We start from the raw sequence: 20,283 nt of genomic DNA, 5'->3' as shown, positions 1-20,283 counted from the left end.
TGCAGAAATGTATTGTTTCTACCTCTTTGATAATTTTGTCAACTTCATTAGGCAAACTGGCTCCTGAACTAGTCTTAAGTTTGGATAATGGCTTTTACCCTTATGTAGAGGATTGCTGTTAGATCATATTGTACAAATAGATCCCACATTTTAGAACTATTTTTCTTCTTGTGCTTTTCATGTGGATTTCCACATTATTTCCACATTTATATTTAAGATATTAAATATAACCCCCTCCCTTATTAACTCAGTGCTTTTCAGCCTCGCACTTTTAAGATGCCTGGAATAACTCCCAGAATTCCCCATCCAGGAATTCTTAAAGTTGCTGAAGTTAAGAAATACTGCTCTAATCGATCTAGTCGGTTATTATAATATGAATGCCAAATTTGCATTTTGGGATAGGTTTCTTAATTATTATATGAGCTGGTAGATATAAACTTTCTGGTTTGCAGTTGCTTACCAGCTAGCAAGTCATTTCGAAGTGATGTTGGAAAAATGATTGAAAACCTCAGTCCTCCTCAACTCTACTGTACTATAGACCAAGGAGAGCAGAAAGCAGACAAACAGGTAAGATTTGACCTGCTTTATTATTTAGAAGCTTTATTAGCTAAGAAGCTAATAATTTGAAACACTTTTGAGATTATGGACATGTTGCTGCTTACTTATATTTTGGTACCGATTTCATTTTTTGTCACTTAATATAAGAGTGCTTTCGACAGGGAGGTATATTCAGCAGTTTTGCAAATGTCCTTTTGGTATTCCTATTCTTCCAGATGTTTATAATAGTCTTGTTGATATACTGTATAATTACAGTGGGATACTTACTTTTTACATTATTTTTATTTTCATAGTTTTTCAGGTGCAGTTTATTAACACGTTCTTTTGGGCTGTATTACAGGGTGTTGGTGTTTTTATAGCTTTTAGTTTCCCCCAAAGATTCCAGATCTGTGGGAGATTGAAAAGCAAATAAACAGTGTTAGCTTTGCTTTGTATTTCTTTAATATGCCTTTTCTGCACACCATCTTGAAATTATATTGTGTATTGATTGTTTAAAAGAGTGATAATAATTGCTGACATTGAATAACCTCTGTCTTGCACATATGCTATATATTGTACATATATACTATATCTTGCACAAATATCTTCCACATATATAGTATATTTTGTAAGGTTAGGTATACATTGTCAGTTATTCCTTTTATAAGACTATGTTTCCTGACATTGTTCAGTTAACAGTCCTGAAATTAAGATCTCACATAGGCATCATAGCATGACACAGGCATGGTAGAATTGGGATCCAGATGAACAAGATTTTACTCTCCTTGTAAACTTATCTAAAATGCTGTTTTGTGTTTTGTTTGTTTTACAGTTATTAATCTGCCCTCCTGTCACTCAGTTCTTCTATGGACGTAGGGAGTGTTTCCATAAATTACTAATCCAGGGAGACTCTTCAGGGAGGCTCACCATTTGGAATATTCCAGATTCAGTTGACAAGGAAAATATGACTGAAGGTAATTGTTGTCACAGCAGGTAGCAGCCCCTGGTCCTGTAACTTTCAAGAAGGATCAGTCTTGGTTTCTATTTAGACAAAGAATCAGGAGACAGGAGTTCTTGGTACTGTCTGTGCTTAGTTGTTTGCGTGCAAATGTTTCATTACTCAACTAAGTCAGAGGTCCCCAACTCCTGGGCTGCGGCCCACTGGCGGACCGTGAGCTGTTTTCAACTGGGCCATGGAAATGGTGGGTGAGCCTGGGCAGACGTACAACCCCAATTGCGTGAGCAGCAGGTGAACGTGTGCACACATGCTCCATTTGCATTAGCGGTGTCCACACTGTTGACAAAAATGGAGCTGCGCGGGTGCATGCTTGTTGGCTGCTTGTACAGAACCATCCCTTCCCCCGGTCCACAAAGCCCAAAAGGCTGGAGCACTCTGAACTAGGTAACCCTCCCACTGATATTATAACTTAGTTGGATAATGAAGATGTCTGCAAGCAAACAACCAAGCTCAGAGGGTACCAAGGACTCCACAGTTCCACCCAAAATTACAAATATTTTCTTTTATTAAGATCAGAAAATACCCAAGCTGGTAAGATGAAAACATATCCCCATAGACAAAGCCACTATCTCTGTTGCTGCCATCAAGAGTCAGGCTTCAGTTTATTTATTTTATTTATGTTGTCGAGCATGTATTAACCGATATAAGTATAAACATTATTAATACATGAAATGGGTAAGAATAAAAGAAACATTAGGACAAGGATGGTAGGCATGTTGGTGTGCTTTATGCACGCCCCCTACAGACCTCTTGGGAAAGGGGTGAGGTCAACAGTAGACAGTCTAAGGTTAAAGTTTTTTTTTTTTTTTTTTGAAGAAACCACAGAGTCAGGTAGAGCATTCCAGACATTGACCACTCTGTTGCTGAAGTCATATTTCCTGCAATCAAGTTTGGTGCGGTTAACTTTGAATTTGTATCTATTGTGTGCTCGTGTATTGTTGTGGTTGAAGTTGGACGGGTGGGACATTGCAATGGATAATTTTATGTACTATGCTTAGGTTGGACCCAAGTCGGCGTAGTAGTTGAGGGAAGCTTTATCTCCATTTTATCTGCAGATAAAATACAGATAAAGTTGAGGGAAGCATTATCTGCATTTTATATTTAATTACAGGAATTAGCAGATATGTTTGTCTTATCCTTCCTACTCCTCTGCCCAATCCTTCAGAATTCTTCACCATTGTTTACTACCCTACTCCTAGTAACTATAGCCAGTTTTCCTCCCCCAGTAAATCCCCTCCTTATTGCTTCATGTATTTATTTTTTATTTATTTGATTTGCCAATTGTTTACAAGATAATAAGTATAAGTGTATACATAGTTGTGAATACATGAAATGGGTACATATAAGAAAAATAAAAGAATAAGAGAAACAATAGGACAGGGACGGTAGGCACGTTGGTGCGCTTATGCACGCCCCCTGCAGACCTCTTAGGAAAGGGGTGAGGTCAATAGTAGACAGTCTAAGGTTAAAGTTTTTGGGGTTTGGGGAAGAGACTACGGAGTCGGGTAGAGTATTCCAGACATTGACCACTCTATTGCTGAAGTCGTATTTCCTGCAATCAAGTTTGGTGCGGTTTACTTTGAGTTTGTATCTATTGTGTGCTCTTGTGTTGTTATGGTTGAAGCTGAAGTATTCACTGACAGGTAGGACATTGCAATGTATGATTTTATATACCATGCTTAAGTCAGACCGAAGGCGGTGTAATTCAAGGCTTTCTAGGTCTAGAATTTCAAGTCTGGTGACATAAGGTATTCTACAACGAGTAGAGGAGTGGAGAACTCTTCTTGTGAAATATTTCTGGACTTTCTCAATTGTGCTAATATCAGATACGTAATGTGGGTTCCAGACTGATGAACTGTATTCGAGTATTGGTCTAGCAAATGATTCAGAAAAGTAAATTCTAAACTGCTATGCAAGGCCACACACAATCTTTTTTTAAAAAAGATTTTGATTTAGTGAAAATTATCTACGGCATTGCTTTTTTCTAACCCTTTCGTTTATTTTAATATTTTAAAAATGTATTTTGTTTTTGTTTGTTTTTTTAAAAAACAGGATTGCCGGTTACTACGACTATTTCTCTACAAGAAGCGTTCAGCAAACTTCACCCGGCTGGTATTATAGACCAGCTGAGTTTCATCCCAAATAGTGACGAGCCTTTGAAGGTGACAGCAAGCGTCTACATCCCAGCACACGGGCGACTGGTGTGTGGACGTGAAGACGGAAGTATTGTGATTGTTCCAGCCACTCAGACTGCCATAGTTCAGCTTTTGCAAGATGAACACATGTGCAGAAGAGGTGTGTGAAATCATAAGGGCTCAGGGATGACCTGTTCAATCGTGGGCATTAAATTGGTTATCTGTATGGGTGGTCCTCGACTTACGACCACATTTTTGAGCCCCACATTTCTGCTGCTAAGTGAGGCATTTGTTAAGTGAATTTTGCCCCATTCTACGACCTTCCTTTTGTCATAGTTTTTGAGTGAATCATGGCAGTTGTTAAGTTGGTGACGTGATTGTTAAGTGAATCTGGCTTCTCCATTGACTTTGTCAGATGGTCACAACGCTGGGACACTGCACCTGCCATAAATATGAGTCAGTTGCTAAGCATCTGGGTTTTGATCACTGGGATGCTGGAACGGTCGTCAGTGTGAAATACAGTTATAACTCACTTTTCTCAGTGCCCATTGCAACCTTGAACTGTCACTAAACAAACTGTTGTAAGTCGAGGACTACCTGCATTCATATTCAACCGATCTAGAAAAGGTTGTCCCATTTATGCATGGAATAATTCTTGTTTGGATTCGTTAATAAATGTTAATATTTTTTTTTTAAAAAATTCAGGAATTATGCCGAAAGTACTTTTGAGTTTATTTCTGAATGATATTTCAAAGAGTTGAAAGCAGTTCATAAAAATAGATCTTAATTGTCATCATTTATTTTGCTCCAGTGTAAACTGAAGAGGGTAACAGGATCAGAATGCCCATGAATACTGTAGAGCAGTGGTTCTTAACCTTTTTGAAAGAATTACCCCTTGAGCCATTGAGAAAGTTATCATCGCCCCCCTCCTCCAACATAACCTCTCAGTCACAAAACAGGGAAATAATTCTTCAATTTATGCAAACACGTTTTTGTTTTCTTTAAAATTGTCCTCAGGACATATCGATGCAAATAATTTATTCCCGGTCTTTTTCCCATATCTCAACTGTGTGAAAAATTCTGATGCTACCCATCACTTTACTCCCAAACTTCATGATACATGTATTTCATTATTATTTTATTTATTCAAGACACTTAATGCAATGACCACTGAAAACAAAATTCAATTGCAAGAAAATGAAATGTCCCAAAAACCCAGTAACGTTTAATGATTTAATTACAAGTGAATTTTAAGATGCAAAAAGAAATATAAAAGGGCATAAAGAACAAACCGCAATGCAGTAACTAAAAATTTCAAGGCGAAAACTCTGAAACTAAATTAAGATTCGAGGAAAATACATATTCATGCACACTGTAAAAAGGGTTAAAAATACACAAACAAAATTTTTACAGAAGGAAAGCAACAAAAATCAGAGCGACAAATTTAATGGGTAGAGTGATAGAGGCTGCTGTGCAACGCGCATGAAGATGAGCACATCGCATTCACATATTACAGCATTCTGTACTGAAGCTAGCTGGAGGAACATTTTAAAAGCAGTTCAATCCACTAAAAACGAGCAATCTGATGTTTTTGTGTGACAGATACACAGCAGTTCACTGTACTAAAAACGTCTCAAAGGTGTCCCCAAAACTTCTGCTCTGTTGCCCCCATATGTCCCCCTTCCGTTCCTTCACCACCGCATCGACCCTTTTAGTTCCTCGCTCCCCTGAAAAATGAAATCACCCCTTGGGGGCATTATCGCCAGGTTAAGAACCACAGCTGTAGAGCAGTGGTCGCCACGTGAGCCACGGCCCACTGGTGGGCCGTGAGAAAATTTGGTGGGCCGCAGAGAAATCTCACCCCCAGAGCACCCCCAAAGCGATTAATCCAGGCTGCGCAGAAACACAAGGCTGCTCAGTCCACGTGGCCCGTGGGAACCCTCCCCTCCCACTCACTCCTTACCCAGCAAACTTGTCTGCTAAGTTGCTATTTTCCTTTTCGACCATCATCTGTTCTGCTCTGCCGGGAGATTTAGATTAGCTAGGAATCGGAAATGGTTGGATTTCTTGCTTTCTAGCTAAGCACAGCCAAACCTCCCTTAGGACTGAAGGTTTGCATGCAAGCAAATTCAGTGCAGACTCATGGCAAGCAAATTTGAGAAACTGAACTAGTTGATGGCAGATAGATAGATCACTGAATGATTCTGTGAGCAACTCAATCTGCCTGCTTTGCCTGATTTTGGATAAAAGTTCCTCTTTTTTTAAATAAAAAATTCAATATTTACATGCATGGTGTGTTGTGAGTTAATTTTATGAGTTTGCTTGCAAGCAAATTTTATGCGACAGACTAAGCTAGCCAATGGCAGATAGATATATTTCTGAATGAATCTGTGATTCTGTGAGCAACTCAATCTGCCTGCCTGCTTTGCCTGATTTTGGTAAAAGTTGCTCTATTTTTTATAAAAATTCAATATTTATATAAATATTTATAATATTTACATATAATCCATGCCCAGCCTGTCACATGACCACCAAGCCACACCCACAAATTAGGCCATGCCCACAGAACCAGTTAGTGTTCCCTGGGAACTAAAATTATGAGTTTGGTGGTCCCTGAGGTCCAAAAGGTTGGCGACCCCTGCTGTAGAGCACGGGTGTCAAACTTGCTGCATCACGTTGCTGTCACATAACGTGTCATGATGTTTTTTCCTTCGCTGAGCTGGGGTGGGCGTGGCCTGCACATGATGCATCCGCCCCCCTGGCTGCCAGTTTGAAACCCCTGCTGTAGTGTATGTAATAAATCTGTTGTAGGACCAGTCAATGATCATTGTTGCTTTTAAAGTTACAGCAAAGGTCAAAGATGAGAATCTAGAAATCTCCAGAACCATAAAGCCTACAAACTTGAAATTTGGCATGTATGTTACCCTTGGCTTCTAGGTGCTCACTAAGAAAGGACCATCAGAGCATTAGTATTTCGTATATTATTGTTATTAACACGCTCTGATGCTAAGGAGTTTTACTCCCCCTCCCCACCTGAAAAGAAATCTGTTCCAAATGCAAAACACAAGGAGAGGAGAGGAGTTTCAGTTTTAGTTTCACAGTACCAAGCAGAACAGTTGAGCTAAACCATGCCCAGGCTCCTTGCTGTCTCCTTCTTGCTCACGTAGCAAATACTGCTTCAGTTTCTCAACTCTCTCACACACTGACAGGACACTAGCCGGATAAATATCAATGGATGCTATTAGGCAGAGGCACAATTCCCCCCCCCCTTATTTTCCTCCCAAAAAACTAAGCCCGATCACATAGTTTCGTAGCGAAGCACGGGTGTAGAGCTAGTGTATTGATAATATCATCTTTGTGGTAGCAAAAAGGTACTTGGCCTATCAATGAATTTGCTGATGAATTTGATGATGATGATGATCTTCATCAACTTCATTTTCATCATCCCTGGAATAAATAATAGGACACTTGAATCAGTTGCTTCACATCCATAATTAAGTAAAAATAAACACATAAATGAATGGCTTTCAGGTAGTGAGTGAATCACCATGAACAAATTTATTAGAATGGAAGGTTACTTTGAATAACCAGTCCCTATGTTTCACTTAACAGAAGAATGTCAGACAACATGTACCATTCATCAAAGAGTATGCTTTGTACTGAAAACATGATACCTGTTTAAAGTATTTGCGGTGACTTCTTCTAAATCCCATTTAGAGAAGTCGTGCAACATGCTTTCCAGGGGTTGCCCTTGAAAATAACTCAAAAGCTGAAGCTAGTCGTGAACACAGGGATACAGTTCAGTACATTTGCATAATACGACTGCTTGACAAGCTACACTAGCTCCCACTAGTGCTTTGGTGTGCAATTTAAGATGCCGATTGTCATGTTGCAAAGCCTTTCAGGGCACAAGGTTGAGTTGTATGGAGACTCCAGTTATTTTTGCCTAATAGGAGGTATGTGTTCTCTTGGCAGTGTGTCTACTCTGTGGAGCAACATAGTCCTAAGATTCAGGTGGCCTTAATCCTATCTTCCTTATGGAAAACAATGTTTTTTCTCTTTAGCACAGTGCCACGATGTTAGGGGAGCCTATATTGCTAGGGTGTTATTTGTGCAGATATACCAGGCAGGATGTGTTTTGTTTGCTTTTAACTGGATGTGTAAGCAGTCCAGAATCACAGAGTTGTTGGCAAGAGAAATAACTAAACAAATTAAATAAATAAGGTCTTTTAAACCGTAGCCATCTTCAATCAGCATGATTTTCAACCAGTCCTTCTCAGAGTTTTTCATTCTGTTACAAAGGTTTCTGATTTGGATACTACTTACTTCTGTGAAGATATTTTCCATTTTCCTGAAGGAGGACAGTATTACTTTCACCCTTTTGTTTGTTTGTTTGTTTGTTTGTTTATCACTGGAAACCTCAAGTTGTTAACTATCACTTCAAATGGAATTGACTCTGTTAAAGTAAGAGTTAGAAAAAGATGTATCTTTGACCCTAGAAGGCGAAGCTTATCTAGCAGCTTTTTGTACATATTTCAGGCATTGGCCATCAAATATGCGGCCACGGAATACGGTGCATGTACCATCTTGTCATAGGGAATTGATCCCCCATCTTCTTGTAGCTTCACTGCATGTGAGGTTGGGTATGCTACATGCTAAATGCCAATTTTATTAACAAGTAGAAAATTAAATGCGAGTAACCTCATAAAAAAAAATCAGATTGCAAATGAACTAAATTAGAAATGGAATACTTTATCACTATTTCCCCCCCTACTGTACAGTGTTGCTACTATCTTTATTACACAAACACATATGCGTTCCTGTTTCATTTTCTTCTTATCTTGAAAAGACCAAGAATGCCTGCGGTCCCACAATATGTGGTGTTTTGTGTTTTCTTCTGCTTTAATGTTTTAGGTTGGCCACCTCACAGAACTCTGCGGGGTCATCGAAACAAAGTCACCTGTTTGCTGTATCCTCACCAGGTCTCCTCTCGTTATGATCAAAGATACCTGGTCTCAGGTGGTGTAGATTTTTCGGTCATTATCTGGGACATCTTTTCTGGAGAAATGAAGCACATCTTCTGTGTGCATGGTGGAGAAATCACTCAGCTTTTGGTTCCTCCAGAAAATTGCAGTGTAAGTTAATGAACATCTCCTTGGCTTGTGCCTCTCTTTTAACACCAGGAGTCTTCAAACTTGACAGCTTTAAGCCTTGTGGACTTCAACTCCCAGAATTCCTCCTCCAGTCATGTTAGCTCAGGAATTCTGGGAGTTGAAGTCCACAAGTCTCAAAACTTGCCAAGTTTGAAAACCCTTGCTTAAGACTAATATAAAGAATAATATTTCAAGACTTGAAATTGTTTTGATGAAAATCTTTTTTATTATTATTAGTCTACCTTGTGTTTATAAACTTTTATTTTATTTTCAAAAATTTGAATATCATTTTGAATGGTAGTGTAAAGGACAGTATCAGTGGTGGGATTCAAATCTTTTTACTACCAGTTCTGTGGGCGTGGCTTGGTGGGCGTGGCTTGGTGGGCGTGGCAGGGGGGGAGGATACTGCAAAATCCCATTCCCTCCCCACCCCACTAACCTGCTTTTCAGCTCCTTTGTCCTGTGCAGGGCAACCAAAGAAGACCCAGCCGATCAGCTGGGATTGGGGAGGCCAGTCAGAGGTGGTATTTGCCAGTTCTCCGAACTACTCAAAATTTCCACTACTGGTTCTCCAGAACTGGTCAGAATCTGCTGAGTACCACCTCTAGACAGGATGCAACAAAGTGGGCTGAAAGATGGGCAGCTCTATAAATGTTTTAAATAAATAAAACAGAAAACCATAAAGCAGAAGATCCAAACTACCATTTAAATACAAATAGTTTATTATGCATACACTCACTCATACCTTCAGACGTGACAGAATAATTTGTCCAAATTGTGAGGTCATTGCGAACTTAAATTCCTGAGTAATTCAATGTTTAAATTGTGAACTGGAGTGCAATTACACTTTCATATTTGTAATTTAGGAAATGTTGCAATAGTAACAAAGGGACTAATGGGAATAAATGCGCACAAATATCTATTAGTGGAAAATTGTTAGGTATAACATTGATACCAAATATGGTTTGGGTGAATAAATATATAAAACTTAGATATCATGGTTTAAGTGCTTATCACTTTAAGCACAATGCTGCAGGCAATTAGCCGACTAAGGGTGCGGTTAGAAGTTACAATATAAGGAAGCATTAGAAGCTGGAAAGCTTACTGTGAACTGTCTGGCTGTAACTGTTACTGTGTGCTGCTGCGACTAACTGTGATTACTGACTGTGAGTGCCTGTGACTGAACTGTTATTGTTTGCTACTGTTTGCTGAATATCCAGCGTTTGTTTCTCTGGAGTGTGAAACCGGAGGAGGAGAAGATATCTTTATCGGCTGATAAAGATATTGCAAGGACTCTTAACTTGGACTATACTAGTGAGTCTTACTGGATGGAAATACTGTGAATGACTTAATGGACTGAATGACAATGCTTAAACTCTAACTGGATTAAAAACTATTTAAACTACAAACAGTGTTTGTGTTCAGTGTGTGTATACTCTGGGGCCCTTCCGCTCTTCTTTGGCTGCCTGGCTTGACTACTGCTGCAATACTCTGCTAGGGGTTAATCTCCAAACCCTAACATTGGTTATGGGCCCAGCAGCATAGTCTAACTAACCAGGATATAGCAGAGAGAGTTGGTGTGAGTTGCACATTACTGTAAAAACAAACTGTTTTAATTAGTTTAAAATAGTCAAAATATCTGAAGAGTAATGGCACAAGTAAATTTGTCACAACTGTCCATGATATCCAGGCTGGATGGAACAAACTATGTTTCATGGTCAATGAAATGTAGTTTACTTCTACGTAAAGAAGGTTTGTGGGACATTATAGCAAACCCACCAGATGTGAGTAGCTGGGATCCTGCTGATGATGATGATAACGAAAAGTTACAAGACTTTAAACTGAAGAATGAGCAGGCTTTATGCATCATAGGACTGACTCTCTGTGATCAGCAGCTTGTCCATATTCGTGGAGAAGAAAATGCTGCAAACTGCTGGGAGAACCTCAGGAAGATTTATGTTCGGGACAGTGTAGGAGCACATATAAATCTTACACGGAAGCTTTTTCGAACGCATCTTCAGAGGAATGGAGATATGTTAGTTCATTTAAACTGTATGAAGAGCATTTTCAAGATTTGCAAGAAAAAGAGCTTATATTTAATGAACTGCAACAAGTCTACATAATATTATCTTCATTAGATCAAAGCTATGATGACTATGTGACTTCGTTAGAGGTATTGCCAAAAGAAAGCCTCTCATTAACCGAGATTACAGGCAGGCTACTAGAAGAAGCCAGAAGAAGGCGTGAGCGTGATGAGCTGAGAGAAGATAAGAAAGAAGAGAAATTATCTTCAAAGCTTGAAAGAAACCAGCTAAGCAAAAGTACAGCACCCGGAAAAAGAGAATTTATCTTCAACGGCATACACAATTAAAAAGTGTTTTAATTGTGGAGGCAGAGACATTTGGCAAGATTCTGCAAAAAGAGAAAAAGCCAGAATGTAAAAAAGCCAAAGAAAGCATTTGAACTAGCCACGTTTAGAAACTCTGATGTGAAGAATAATTTATGGGTGGTTGACAGTGGCGCATCCCACTGCATCACAAGAGATAAGACAAAATTTATAAAAATGTCTACAAGCTCTCAACATATATCTTGCTAATGGCTGGAACCTGAAAGCGAAAGGTCAAGGTTTTGCACGTTGTCCATACATAAACCAGGATATAAAAATGTTGTATGTACCGCAACTAAAGTTTAATTTGCTTTCAGTAAGGGTATTAGATAAATTAGGTTATGTAATTACTTTTAAAGATAATAATTGCATAATTGAAAAAGATGACAAAAAGGTAACTGCAGCTTTAAATGGAACATTATATGTATTAGATAATAGTAAGAAAGGGGAGGCTCAAACTGTATTTAATAATATAAAGCCTCATGATGAATGTATCCATTTATTGCATAGGCGTTTGGGGCATGTAAATTTTAAAATGCTAAAAACGTACAGTTGAGTTATCTGAAGGAATAAGGTTAAAACCTTGTGATAAATATTTGCGTTGTAATGTTTGCTGTGAAGATAAGAGCAAGGTATTGCCTGCAAATAGGCTAAATGGTTTCAAAACAAAAGAACCTTTAGAAGTAGTATTTGCAGACATAATAGGTCCAAAGAAACCCAGTATGGGAGGTGCTAGATATATACTGAGCATTATGGACCATTATTCTAGATATGGGTTTTGCTATTTAATGAAAAGCAAAACTGAAACATATCAACATTTTTTCAATTGGCTTAGGTTTGCTGAAAGAAAGTCTAAACGACAACTGATAACCCTGGTGACAGATAATGGTACGGAATTTATTAATAACAAATTCCAGAACAGACTTAAGATAGCTGGAATAGAGCATAAGAAGTCTGCTCCATACAGGCCAGAACATAATGCTTTTATTGAAAGAAGAGGCCAAACACTACAGGCAATGGTTAGAACAATGTTAAATGATTCTGGGTTACCTGATTCTTTGTGGGGAGGCTACAATGTGTGCTAATAACATATTGAACAACGTTGTTAACACAACAACAGGTGAAATTCCATTCACCAGATGGCATGGCAGGAAACCTGATCTAAGTTACCTGCACACATTTGGTGCACCAGCATGGGTGCATATTCCTGCACAACTCAGAAAAAAAGGGCAACATAGAGCTAAAAGATTTTTCTTCGTTGGTTATCAGGCAAACCATAGGGCATATAGATTTTGGGAGAAAGGCACATCTAAAGTGTTATTTAGTGCTAGTGCCCAATTTCTAGAACATGAAGGATGGGAGAAATTAGAACAGGATGCCAATAAAGATGTAATTATTGAATCCTATAGAAATCCCATTAGTTATCCCTGTAACTTTAAAAATAAAGTAAAGAGACAAATACAGGATGAAATAGTGCCCATAAAGGAAGAAACAGATTCAATAGCTGAACAGGATGAGGAAGATGAACAGGTAGTAGTTCAACAAAGTCCTCCTGTAAGCCCTGTAATTCCCAGAAGAACTACACGTGTATCTAGACCGCCTGATAGGTACCAGGCTAACACAGTGTGCCAGATTAATCAAGTTCCTAATTCTGTAGAAGAAATTAAAAGTATCCTAATAAAGAAAAATGGTATGCAGCAATGAATAAGGAACTGAATTCATTAAGAGATATGAAGGTGTATGAAAATGCCAAATTACCTGTAGGAAAGAAATCCATTGGCTGCAAATGGATATTTAAGGTAAAAATAGATAAAGATGGTAATTTAATCCATAAGGCAAGGTTAGTAGCCCAAGGTTTTAGGCAGAATGCTAATGACTATGATGAGGTGTTTGCACCTAGTCTTAAGGCAGCAACCTTGAGAGCAGCTTTAGTGTGGGCAGCTAGTAAAAACTATATAGTTAACCATCTAGATGTGGAAACTGCTTACTTGCACGCCCCATTAAAACATACTATTTATATGTAAAAACCTGTTGGTATTAAAAGTGAAAATAAGAATAATAATGATTGTTGGTTGTTAAAGAAAAGTCTCTATGGTCTTAAACAATCAGGCTATGAATGGAACCAGTATATTGTAAAGGAACTAGACAATATAGGATTTAAAGCTGGTTTAGCCGATCCATGTCTGTTTAAGAGGGAGACAAATGGGAAAGTATCATTATTATTACTATTCACAGATGATATTGCATTGATAACTGAAACTAATGATGAAGCAAATAAAATAATAGCATCATTAGGAAAGAGAATAAAGATCAAGCAATTAGGGGAGATAAAGAAGTATCTCGGTTTGAATATAAAGAAAACACGGAAAGGTTTTAAGATATCTCAGGAAGATAAGATAAGCAAATTGCTAAAAGATTACAAGATGGAGCTTTGTAAGCCAGCTAAGACTCCAATGAGTCAGGAGTTTAGCAACACTGATGTACAAAGCCCTGAGTTTGATAAGGTGATTTATCAATCTTTAATTGGTAGTTTGAGTTATATTAGTAATTGGTCTAGACCAGATATATCGTACTGCGTGAATCAGTTGGCTAGATTCAATTCTGCACCATGTGAAAGACACTGGAATGCAGCTAAGAGGATATTAAGATATCTTAAAAAGACAATGAATTATTCATTGTATTTAGAACCAAAGGGTGATTTAATTCTGTGTGCTTATGCAGATGCTAGCTTTGCATCAGAAAGGGACACTAGAAAGTCGACTTCAGGAACAGCCATAATGCTGGGTAATACATTAATAGGCTGGAAGTCAATAAGACAACAGCATATAAGTTTGTCTACTATGGAGGCAGAATTCTCCTGTTTATCATTGTTATGTACAGAGTTAATAATGTATAAACAAATGTTAATTGATATAGGTATAACTGTAGATTATCCTATAATTATACATGAAGATAATCAGGCAGCAATTCAAATGGCCACAAATATTGGAGTAAAAACAAGGAGCAAACATACAGATCTAAGATACCTAAACGTGAGACAATCTGTAAGAAGTAAGATGATTCAGCTAGAGTACTGTATGTCGGAGGACAATTTAGCTGATAATTTTACTAAAGCCCAAGGTGCCAGTAAGCACCAGGAGAGTTGTGAAAAATATGGGATAAGATTGTAAAGGTATTATATATTTATATCACCCAAAAGGGGAGTATGTTAGGTATAACATTGATACCAAATATGGTTTGGGTGAATAAATATATAAAACTTAGATATCATGGTTTAAGTGCTTATCACTTTAAGCACAATGCTGCAGGCAATTAGCCGACTAAGGGTGCGGTTAGAAGTTACAATATAAGGAAGCATTAGAAGCTGGAAAGCTTACTGTGAACTGTCTGGCTGTAACTGTTACTGTGTGCTGCTGCGACTAACTGTGATTACTGACTGTGAGTGCCTGTGACTGAACTGTTATTGTTTGCTACTGTTTGCTGAATATCCAGCGTTTGTTTCTCTGGAGTGTGAAACCGGAGGAGGAGAAGATATCTTTATCGGCTGATAAAGATATTGCAAGGACTCTTAACTTGGACTATACTAGTGAGTCTTACTGGATGGAAATACTGTGAATGACTTAATGGACTGAATGACAATGCTTAAACTCTAACTGGATTAAAAACTATTTAAACTACAAACAGTGTTTGTGTTCAGTGTGTGTATACTCTGGGGCCCTTCCGCTCTTCTTTGGCTGCCTGGCTTGACTACTGCTGCAATACTCTGCTAGGGGTTAATCTCCAAACCCTAACATAAATAAAACTATTTGAAATCATGATACAGTTTAGACCATTTTACACAGAACTGTATATTTGGAAAATGGTTTAAAATATATATATAGTACCAGCAAAGGAGAATATTTGTAGCTCAGGGATGAAATGAGGGGTCCTTGGTGGTCTCTGAGCTTGCTTGTTTTCTTGCAGATATTGCTTTAACTAGGTAACATCAGTGCTAGTAAGGAGTGCTGTTTGCTGTGAGTTTGTATTCTGGTGCCTTGTCTATGAGGATGGGAGCGGTCTTAGAGATTCTTTGGATGGGCTGTTTATTAATAGCTCTTTAGAAATTTCTTGATTGGAGTATTGCTTGCTTGATTGTTGGTCTGAAGATAAGCTTGGAGTTAATTTATGTTGATCTGAGTGCTGATTACTGGTGGAGAGGTGCTGGAATCTTTTTCTTTTGGGGACTGTTTGATTGTCTCTTTTGCATGGTCTATAGATGTTGTTAATGTCTATGTGTTTATTGATGGCCAGGCTTCTAGAAATTCCCTGGCATTATCTGCTACAATGCCCTACCAGTCAATGACTACTTCAGTTTCAACCACAACAGTACAAGAGCACACAACAGATACAAACTCAATGTTAACTGCTTCAAACTTGATTGCAGAAAGTATGACTTCAGCAACAGAGGGGTCAATGCCTGGAATGCACTACCTGACTCTGTTGTTACATCCTCTATCCCCCACTCCTTTAACCTCAAACTAACCACTGTTGACCTCACCCCATTCCTAAGAGGTCTGTAAGGGGCGTGCATAAGTACACGATCGTGCCTACCATCCCTGTCCTATTGTCCCCATTTATTCATACCTATTTCCTGTATTCGTACTCATGTTGATGCTTATATCTATTATCTTGTAAGCGATTGACAAATCAAATAAATAAATAAATTTTGGGACTTTTAAGAGAGTACCAAGGACCCTCAAAATACAGTATATTGAAGGATTAAGTGTTCATACTGTGGTAATTTGTGATTTATGGGCTTTAAGATTAGAGAGGGTAGTTGATGGAAACCGTGATGTAACCATAGAGAGGGAATACATAAAATAAAATATGTATCTATAAGTGTTCTCAAGAATACTAGAAGCTGTTTCTTTAAAAGTACCTCCTCTCCTTCCCTCCCCTTCTCTTTCCTATCTTCTTCCCCCTCTCCTCCCATTTATTTTCCATATTTCATTTTCACTTTATTATTGCTCCTCTTTATTCTTCTTTCATTCAAAGTTATTGCTTTTATTTCTGTTGAAAAACTTCTTCAATAAAAATTGCGTTTTAAAAACGTTCATACTGTGGTAGGTAGAATTGAAGCTTTTTTTTTTTTTCTCGCCACACAATTTGCCCTAATTTACTCCATAAGGAAAGAAAAACTTATTTCAAGGTTGTAAAAGATTTACCACTAATAAAAGGATGATCGAAGATAACCGTTTTCTCATTTTCAGTCAAGAGTGCAGCACTGCGTGTGTTCTGTGGCCAGTGACCACTCAGTAGGACTTCTAAGTTTACGTGAAAAGAAGTGCATCATGTTAGCCTCCCGGCACCTTTTTCCTATTCAAAACATAAAGTGGAGACCTTCGGATGACTATCTCATTGTGGGTTGTACAGATGGTTCTGTATATGTATGGCAAATGGATACTGGTGAGTTACCTATGTGCGAAGGACTTGGAAAAGGATTGTTTTTTTTTTAATGATGTAGAACAGTGGTCTCCCAACTTTTCTAGCTTGGCAGATCGGTGGAGGCGAGGGAGAGGGAATGGTTTTGCATGCGTGCATGCGCCACTTTCAAAATGCACTCATGCACGCTCACTCACCACTTCTGTGCCCCAGTTCCGAACGGGCTGCAGCCTGGCACCAGGTCATGGCCCAGAGGTTGGGGACTCCTGATGTAGAAAACGATTCAGTGCTACTAATTCAGTCTTATATTAATGAAGGAGTTTCATCCCTATTGTTATTTTTTTCAAAGAAATCTCTTTTCGGAAATTTCCTTGCAAACTCTCAGGGTTCCAGGTAACAGGCCCATATCAAGCAAAACTCCGAGGCAGATGAATTCCTCAAAGAATAGCGTTGTTGGATATATCATATTGGCACCTATTTAAAAATAAACATTTTTCCATCAACCCCAAAACAGTCAGTCACAAGGTCCAATCACGTCGCTGTCTGGTGGTTTGGTGACATCACTCCTCCTTCCTCTGGCCAGGCGTGAGAACGTCCTTGGTTCCCAAGAGAAAAGATTTTATTTTGACTACACTACCCCAGCTATCTCTAATCCCTCCCTCCCTATCCCTCAGCTCCAGTGTGGCAGCACTGAAGCTCCAAGATGGCTCCAGCCAGGCCAGCTTCAGGGTTGACACAAAACTAACAATGCCTTTCTAATACAAGATAAGAGAAGGAAGTCAGGTGTATTTTTTTTCTTTGACTTCAGACACATATTTCTTGCTTTGCCTTGCTAAGTCTTAACAAGGCAAAGGAATTTGTCCCTGAACTTTAATAACGTTTTTTCTTTTAAACAATGCAGATAGGCCTCGCTTAACGTCCATTCGTTCAGTGACCCTTTAAAGTTATGAACTTGATGAAAAAAAAATGGAATTGCAACCAGTCTTTGAACGTAGGACTGTTGCATTGTGGTCACATGAAGTTCAAGCCAATTATGACCTCCCTCTGCCCATCCCCCCCCCACACACACCTGATCTTCATAGTTTTCTCCTGCTTCTAAGTTAAGCTCACCGTTCTTGGCCTTGTGTGAGGACACACTGCGGCTCGGGGGCTTTTTACCACACTGTGACTCTGGGACTGCTTCCAGCTTCACATCCCCACTCCTGTAGCCATCCTCAGCTGTAGCCATCCTCAGGTCACCAATGCACTCTTGTGCAGTCTCACTCAGCCCCATGGTGCTCGTGCCACACCTTGCCAGTCGTCCGTGTGCTTTCAGCACATTCTCCCCTCTGCATTCCTGCTGCGCCTCACTGGCCATGCACACACACTTGGGTTAATGACCCACAATTGTCACTTTCTGGTCGAAATTCTGGTCCCAATTATGATCATTAACCAAGGACTACCTGTATTCACTGAAGAACTATAGAAACCCGCTTGACGTAGTGATTAAGATACGAGGTTAGAATGCAGGAGACTATGAGACTCCTCACAGGACTTGTAGAAACATGCCTTTTCTGTCACAGTGCCTATTTTCTGGAACAGGGGTCTCCAACCTTGGCAACTTTACGACTTGTGGACTTCAACTCCCAGAATTCCTCAGCCAGCATGTGCTGCTGAGGAATTCTGGGTGTTAAAGTCCACAAGTCTTTGTGGTTAAAATCCACAAGTCCACAAGTTCCTTGTTCTGGAACACCTAAATCTCCTAAATCAGATTGGCTGAGAATCAGGAAGTTAAATGACCCACTGAGAAGTTTTTTGTTGATTTTGTTTACCCTCAACAACCACTGTAGATTTTTTTCCCCCTTGCTTGTTAATTTGTTGTTTTTAATTGTCTTTATTTTGGTGGCTGCCTACCACCTTTGCATTTGCAAGATGGGTGGCCTTATAAGTAGAATGAATGAAGTTTTAGAATTCACCAAGAAATTTAATTCCAATCTTCCATCTGTAAACCCACTTCCTTTGAATGCTTTTATTTGAATGGAGTTCCGTAAAGCAAATTGTTTCTGGACATAAGGAAGTTGTTTTGCTTGCATGATAAAGTATGCAATAGCTAAGCTGGTTTTTTTTTAGCCTTTTCTTTTTGTGTGTGGTTTTTTTTTCAGGTGCACTCGACCGATGTGTAATGGGAATAACGGCAGTTGAGATCCTGAATGCTTGTGACGAAGCTGTACCCGCTGCAGTTGATTCTCTCAGCCATCCAGCTGTCAACTTAAAGCAGGCTATGACCAGACGTAGCCTCGCTGCGCTAAAAAATGTGGCTCATCAGAAACTTCAGACCCTCGCTACGAATCTGTTGGCATCTGATTCCTCTGATAAAGTAAGGCCTTAAATTGTTCTTTTAAGTAATTGCTGGGTGCATCTCAATACAGTGCAGAAATGCCTCTTTCTCTGTGCTAGTGAGAGGACAGTCTTGATGAAAGTTGCAAATGGAGAAGCTGAAAAATTCATCCTTCTTTTCCCCTTTAGTCCAGCACAGGCAATTTTCCATTTTTAGAGCTTTGCCCTTTGACCTAGAATTCCAGGAATGATATTTTTTACGATCAGGTTCCATTTTTTTTTAATAATCTGAAATCATTTTAAATCCCTTTATAGAACCTAATTACCAAACACAATCAAGCAGACTTAAACATACATTCTGTGTGTTTGCACGCACATGCATATGTATCCGTGCACACCTTCAAGTCACAAAATCCATGTAGTTTTCTTGGCAGCATGTTCTAAAGCAGGGGTCCCCAACCACCGGGCCGCGGACCGGTCCTGGTCCGTGGAGCACTCTGTACCGGGCCGCAAAGGAAAAAAAATATGGCGGCTTTCTTCGCCTTCGGTGAATGCTGCTGGGATCGGGGATCAAGGACACAAATGAGAGAAGGGAGGGAGGAAGCAACCGAAGCCTGTCCTGCTCTCTGGCTCAGTGGCTTCGGCTTCCTCCCGCCTCATTCCTCTCTCAGTCGCTCTCTCACTCCTCCACCAGCCCAGGAAGAAACTGCTTCAAAGAAGCTGGGGGGGGGTGGCTTTTCCTGTCGGCGCAGCTCCTCCGAAGCGCCCGTTTCACCCCCACCCCGCCGCCAATCAATCCAGGTTCAATCCAGTGCTCCGTTCTGCCTGCCTGCCTGCCTTCGTTTCTGGTAGTTTCGGAGCAGCTTCGGCTGAGAATAATAACTATTCGCCTCTTTTTCTCAGTCGAAGCTGCTCCGAAACCACCAGAAACGAAGGCAGGCAGGCAGAACGGAGGATTGAACCGTGGGCGGGGGTGGGGGTGAACGGGCGCTTTGGGGAAGCTGCGCCGACAGGAAAAGCCACCCTGCCGGCTTCTTTGAAGCAGTTTCTTCCTGGGCTGGTGGAGGAGTGAGGAGAGAGGAGCAGACTGAGAGAGGCAGGGGGAGGAGACACCTGAGGCAGACACCTGAGGGATGAGGGCTGAGGGAGGGAGGGAGACACCTGAGGGATGGGGCTGATGAAGGCAGGGCCGAGAGGTGAGGCTTCTCAGCCGTCCTGCAGGGACTATCTGTCGCTCAGGGTTGCAATGAGGAGGCATTGGCGTTCCCTGAACTTGGTGGTTTGCTGGCAGACGTTTTATTACCCGACTAGGTAACA

General features: G+C 39.8%; 1 protein-coding gene across 5 annotated transcripts in view; it reads left to right on the top strand.

Annotated features, from left to right (window-relative positions):
- Positions 1–20,283, top strand: part of WDR7 (WD repeat domain 7) — a 265,074-nt gene that overhangs the window by 27,637 nt on the left and 217,154 nt on the right. For all 5 annotated transcript variants that reach the window (XM_087958594.1, XM_087958593.1, XM_087958592.1 and 2 more), the window contains exons 9-14: positions 453–567; positions 1,370–1,511; positions 3,608–3,850; positions 8,605–8,825; positions 16,479–16,674; positions 18,792–19,006. In XM_087958594.1, coding sequence (XP_087814720.1) covers positions 453–567; positions 1,370–1,511; positions 3,608–3,850; positions 8,605–8,825; positions 16,479–16,674; positions 18,792–19,006 — 1,132 coding nt within the window. The remainder of the gene's footprint in view (positions 1–452; positions 568–1,369; positions 1,512–3,607; positions 3,851–8,604; positions 8,826–16,478; positions 16,675–18,791; positions 19,007–20,283) is intronic.

The sequence above is a fragment of the Notechis scutatus genome, chromosome 2 (genome assembly GCF_049901735.1).
Source record: "Notechis scutatus isolate UNSWTSFEM ecotype Mainland chromosome 2, rNotScu1.2, whole genome shotgun sequence".
Taxonomy (NCBI): domain Eukaryota; kingdom Metazoa; phylum Chordata; class Lepidosauria; order Squamata; family Elapidae; genus Notechis; species Notechis scutatus.
Note: the sequence above shows the minus strand (reverse complement) of the source record. Positions and strands in the feature narration are given on the sequence as shown.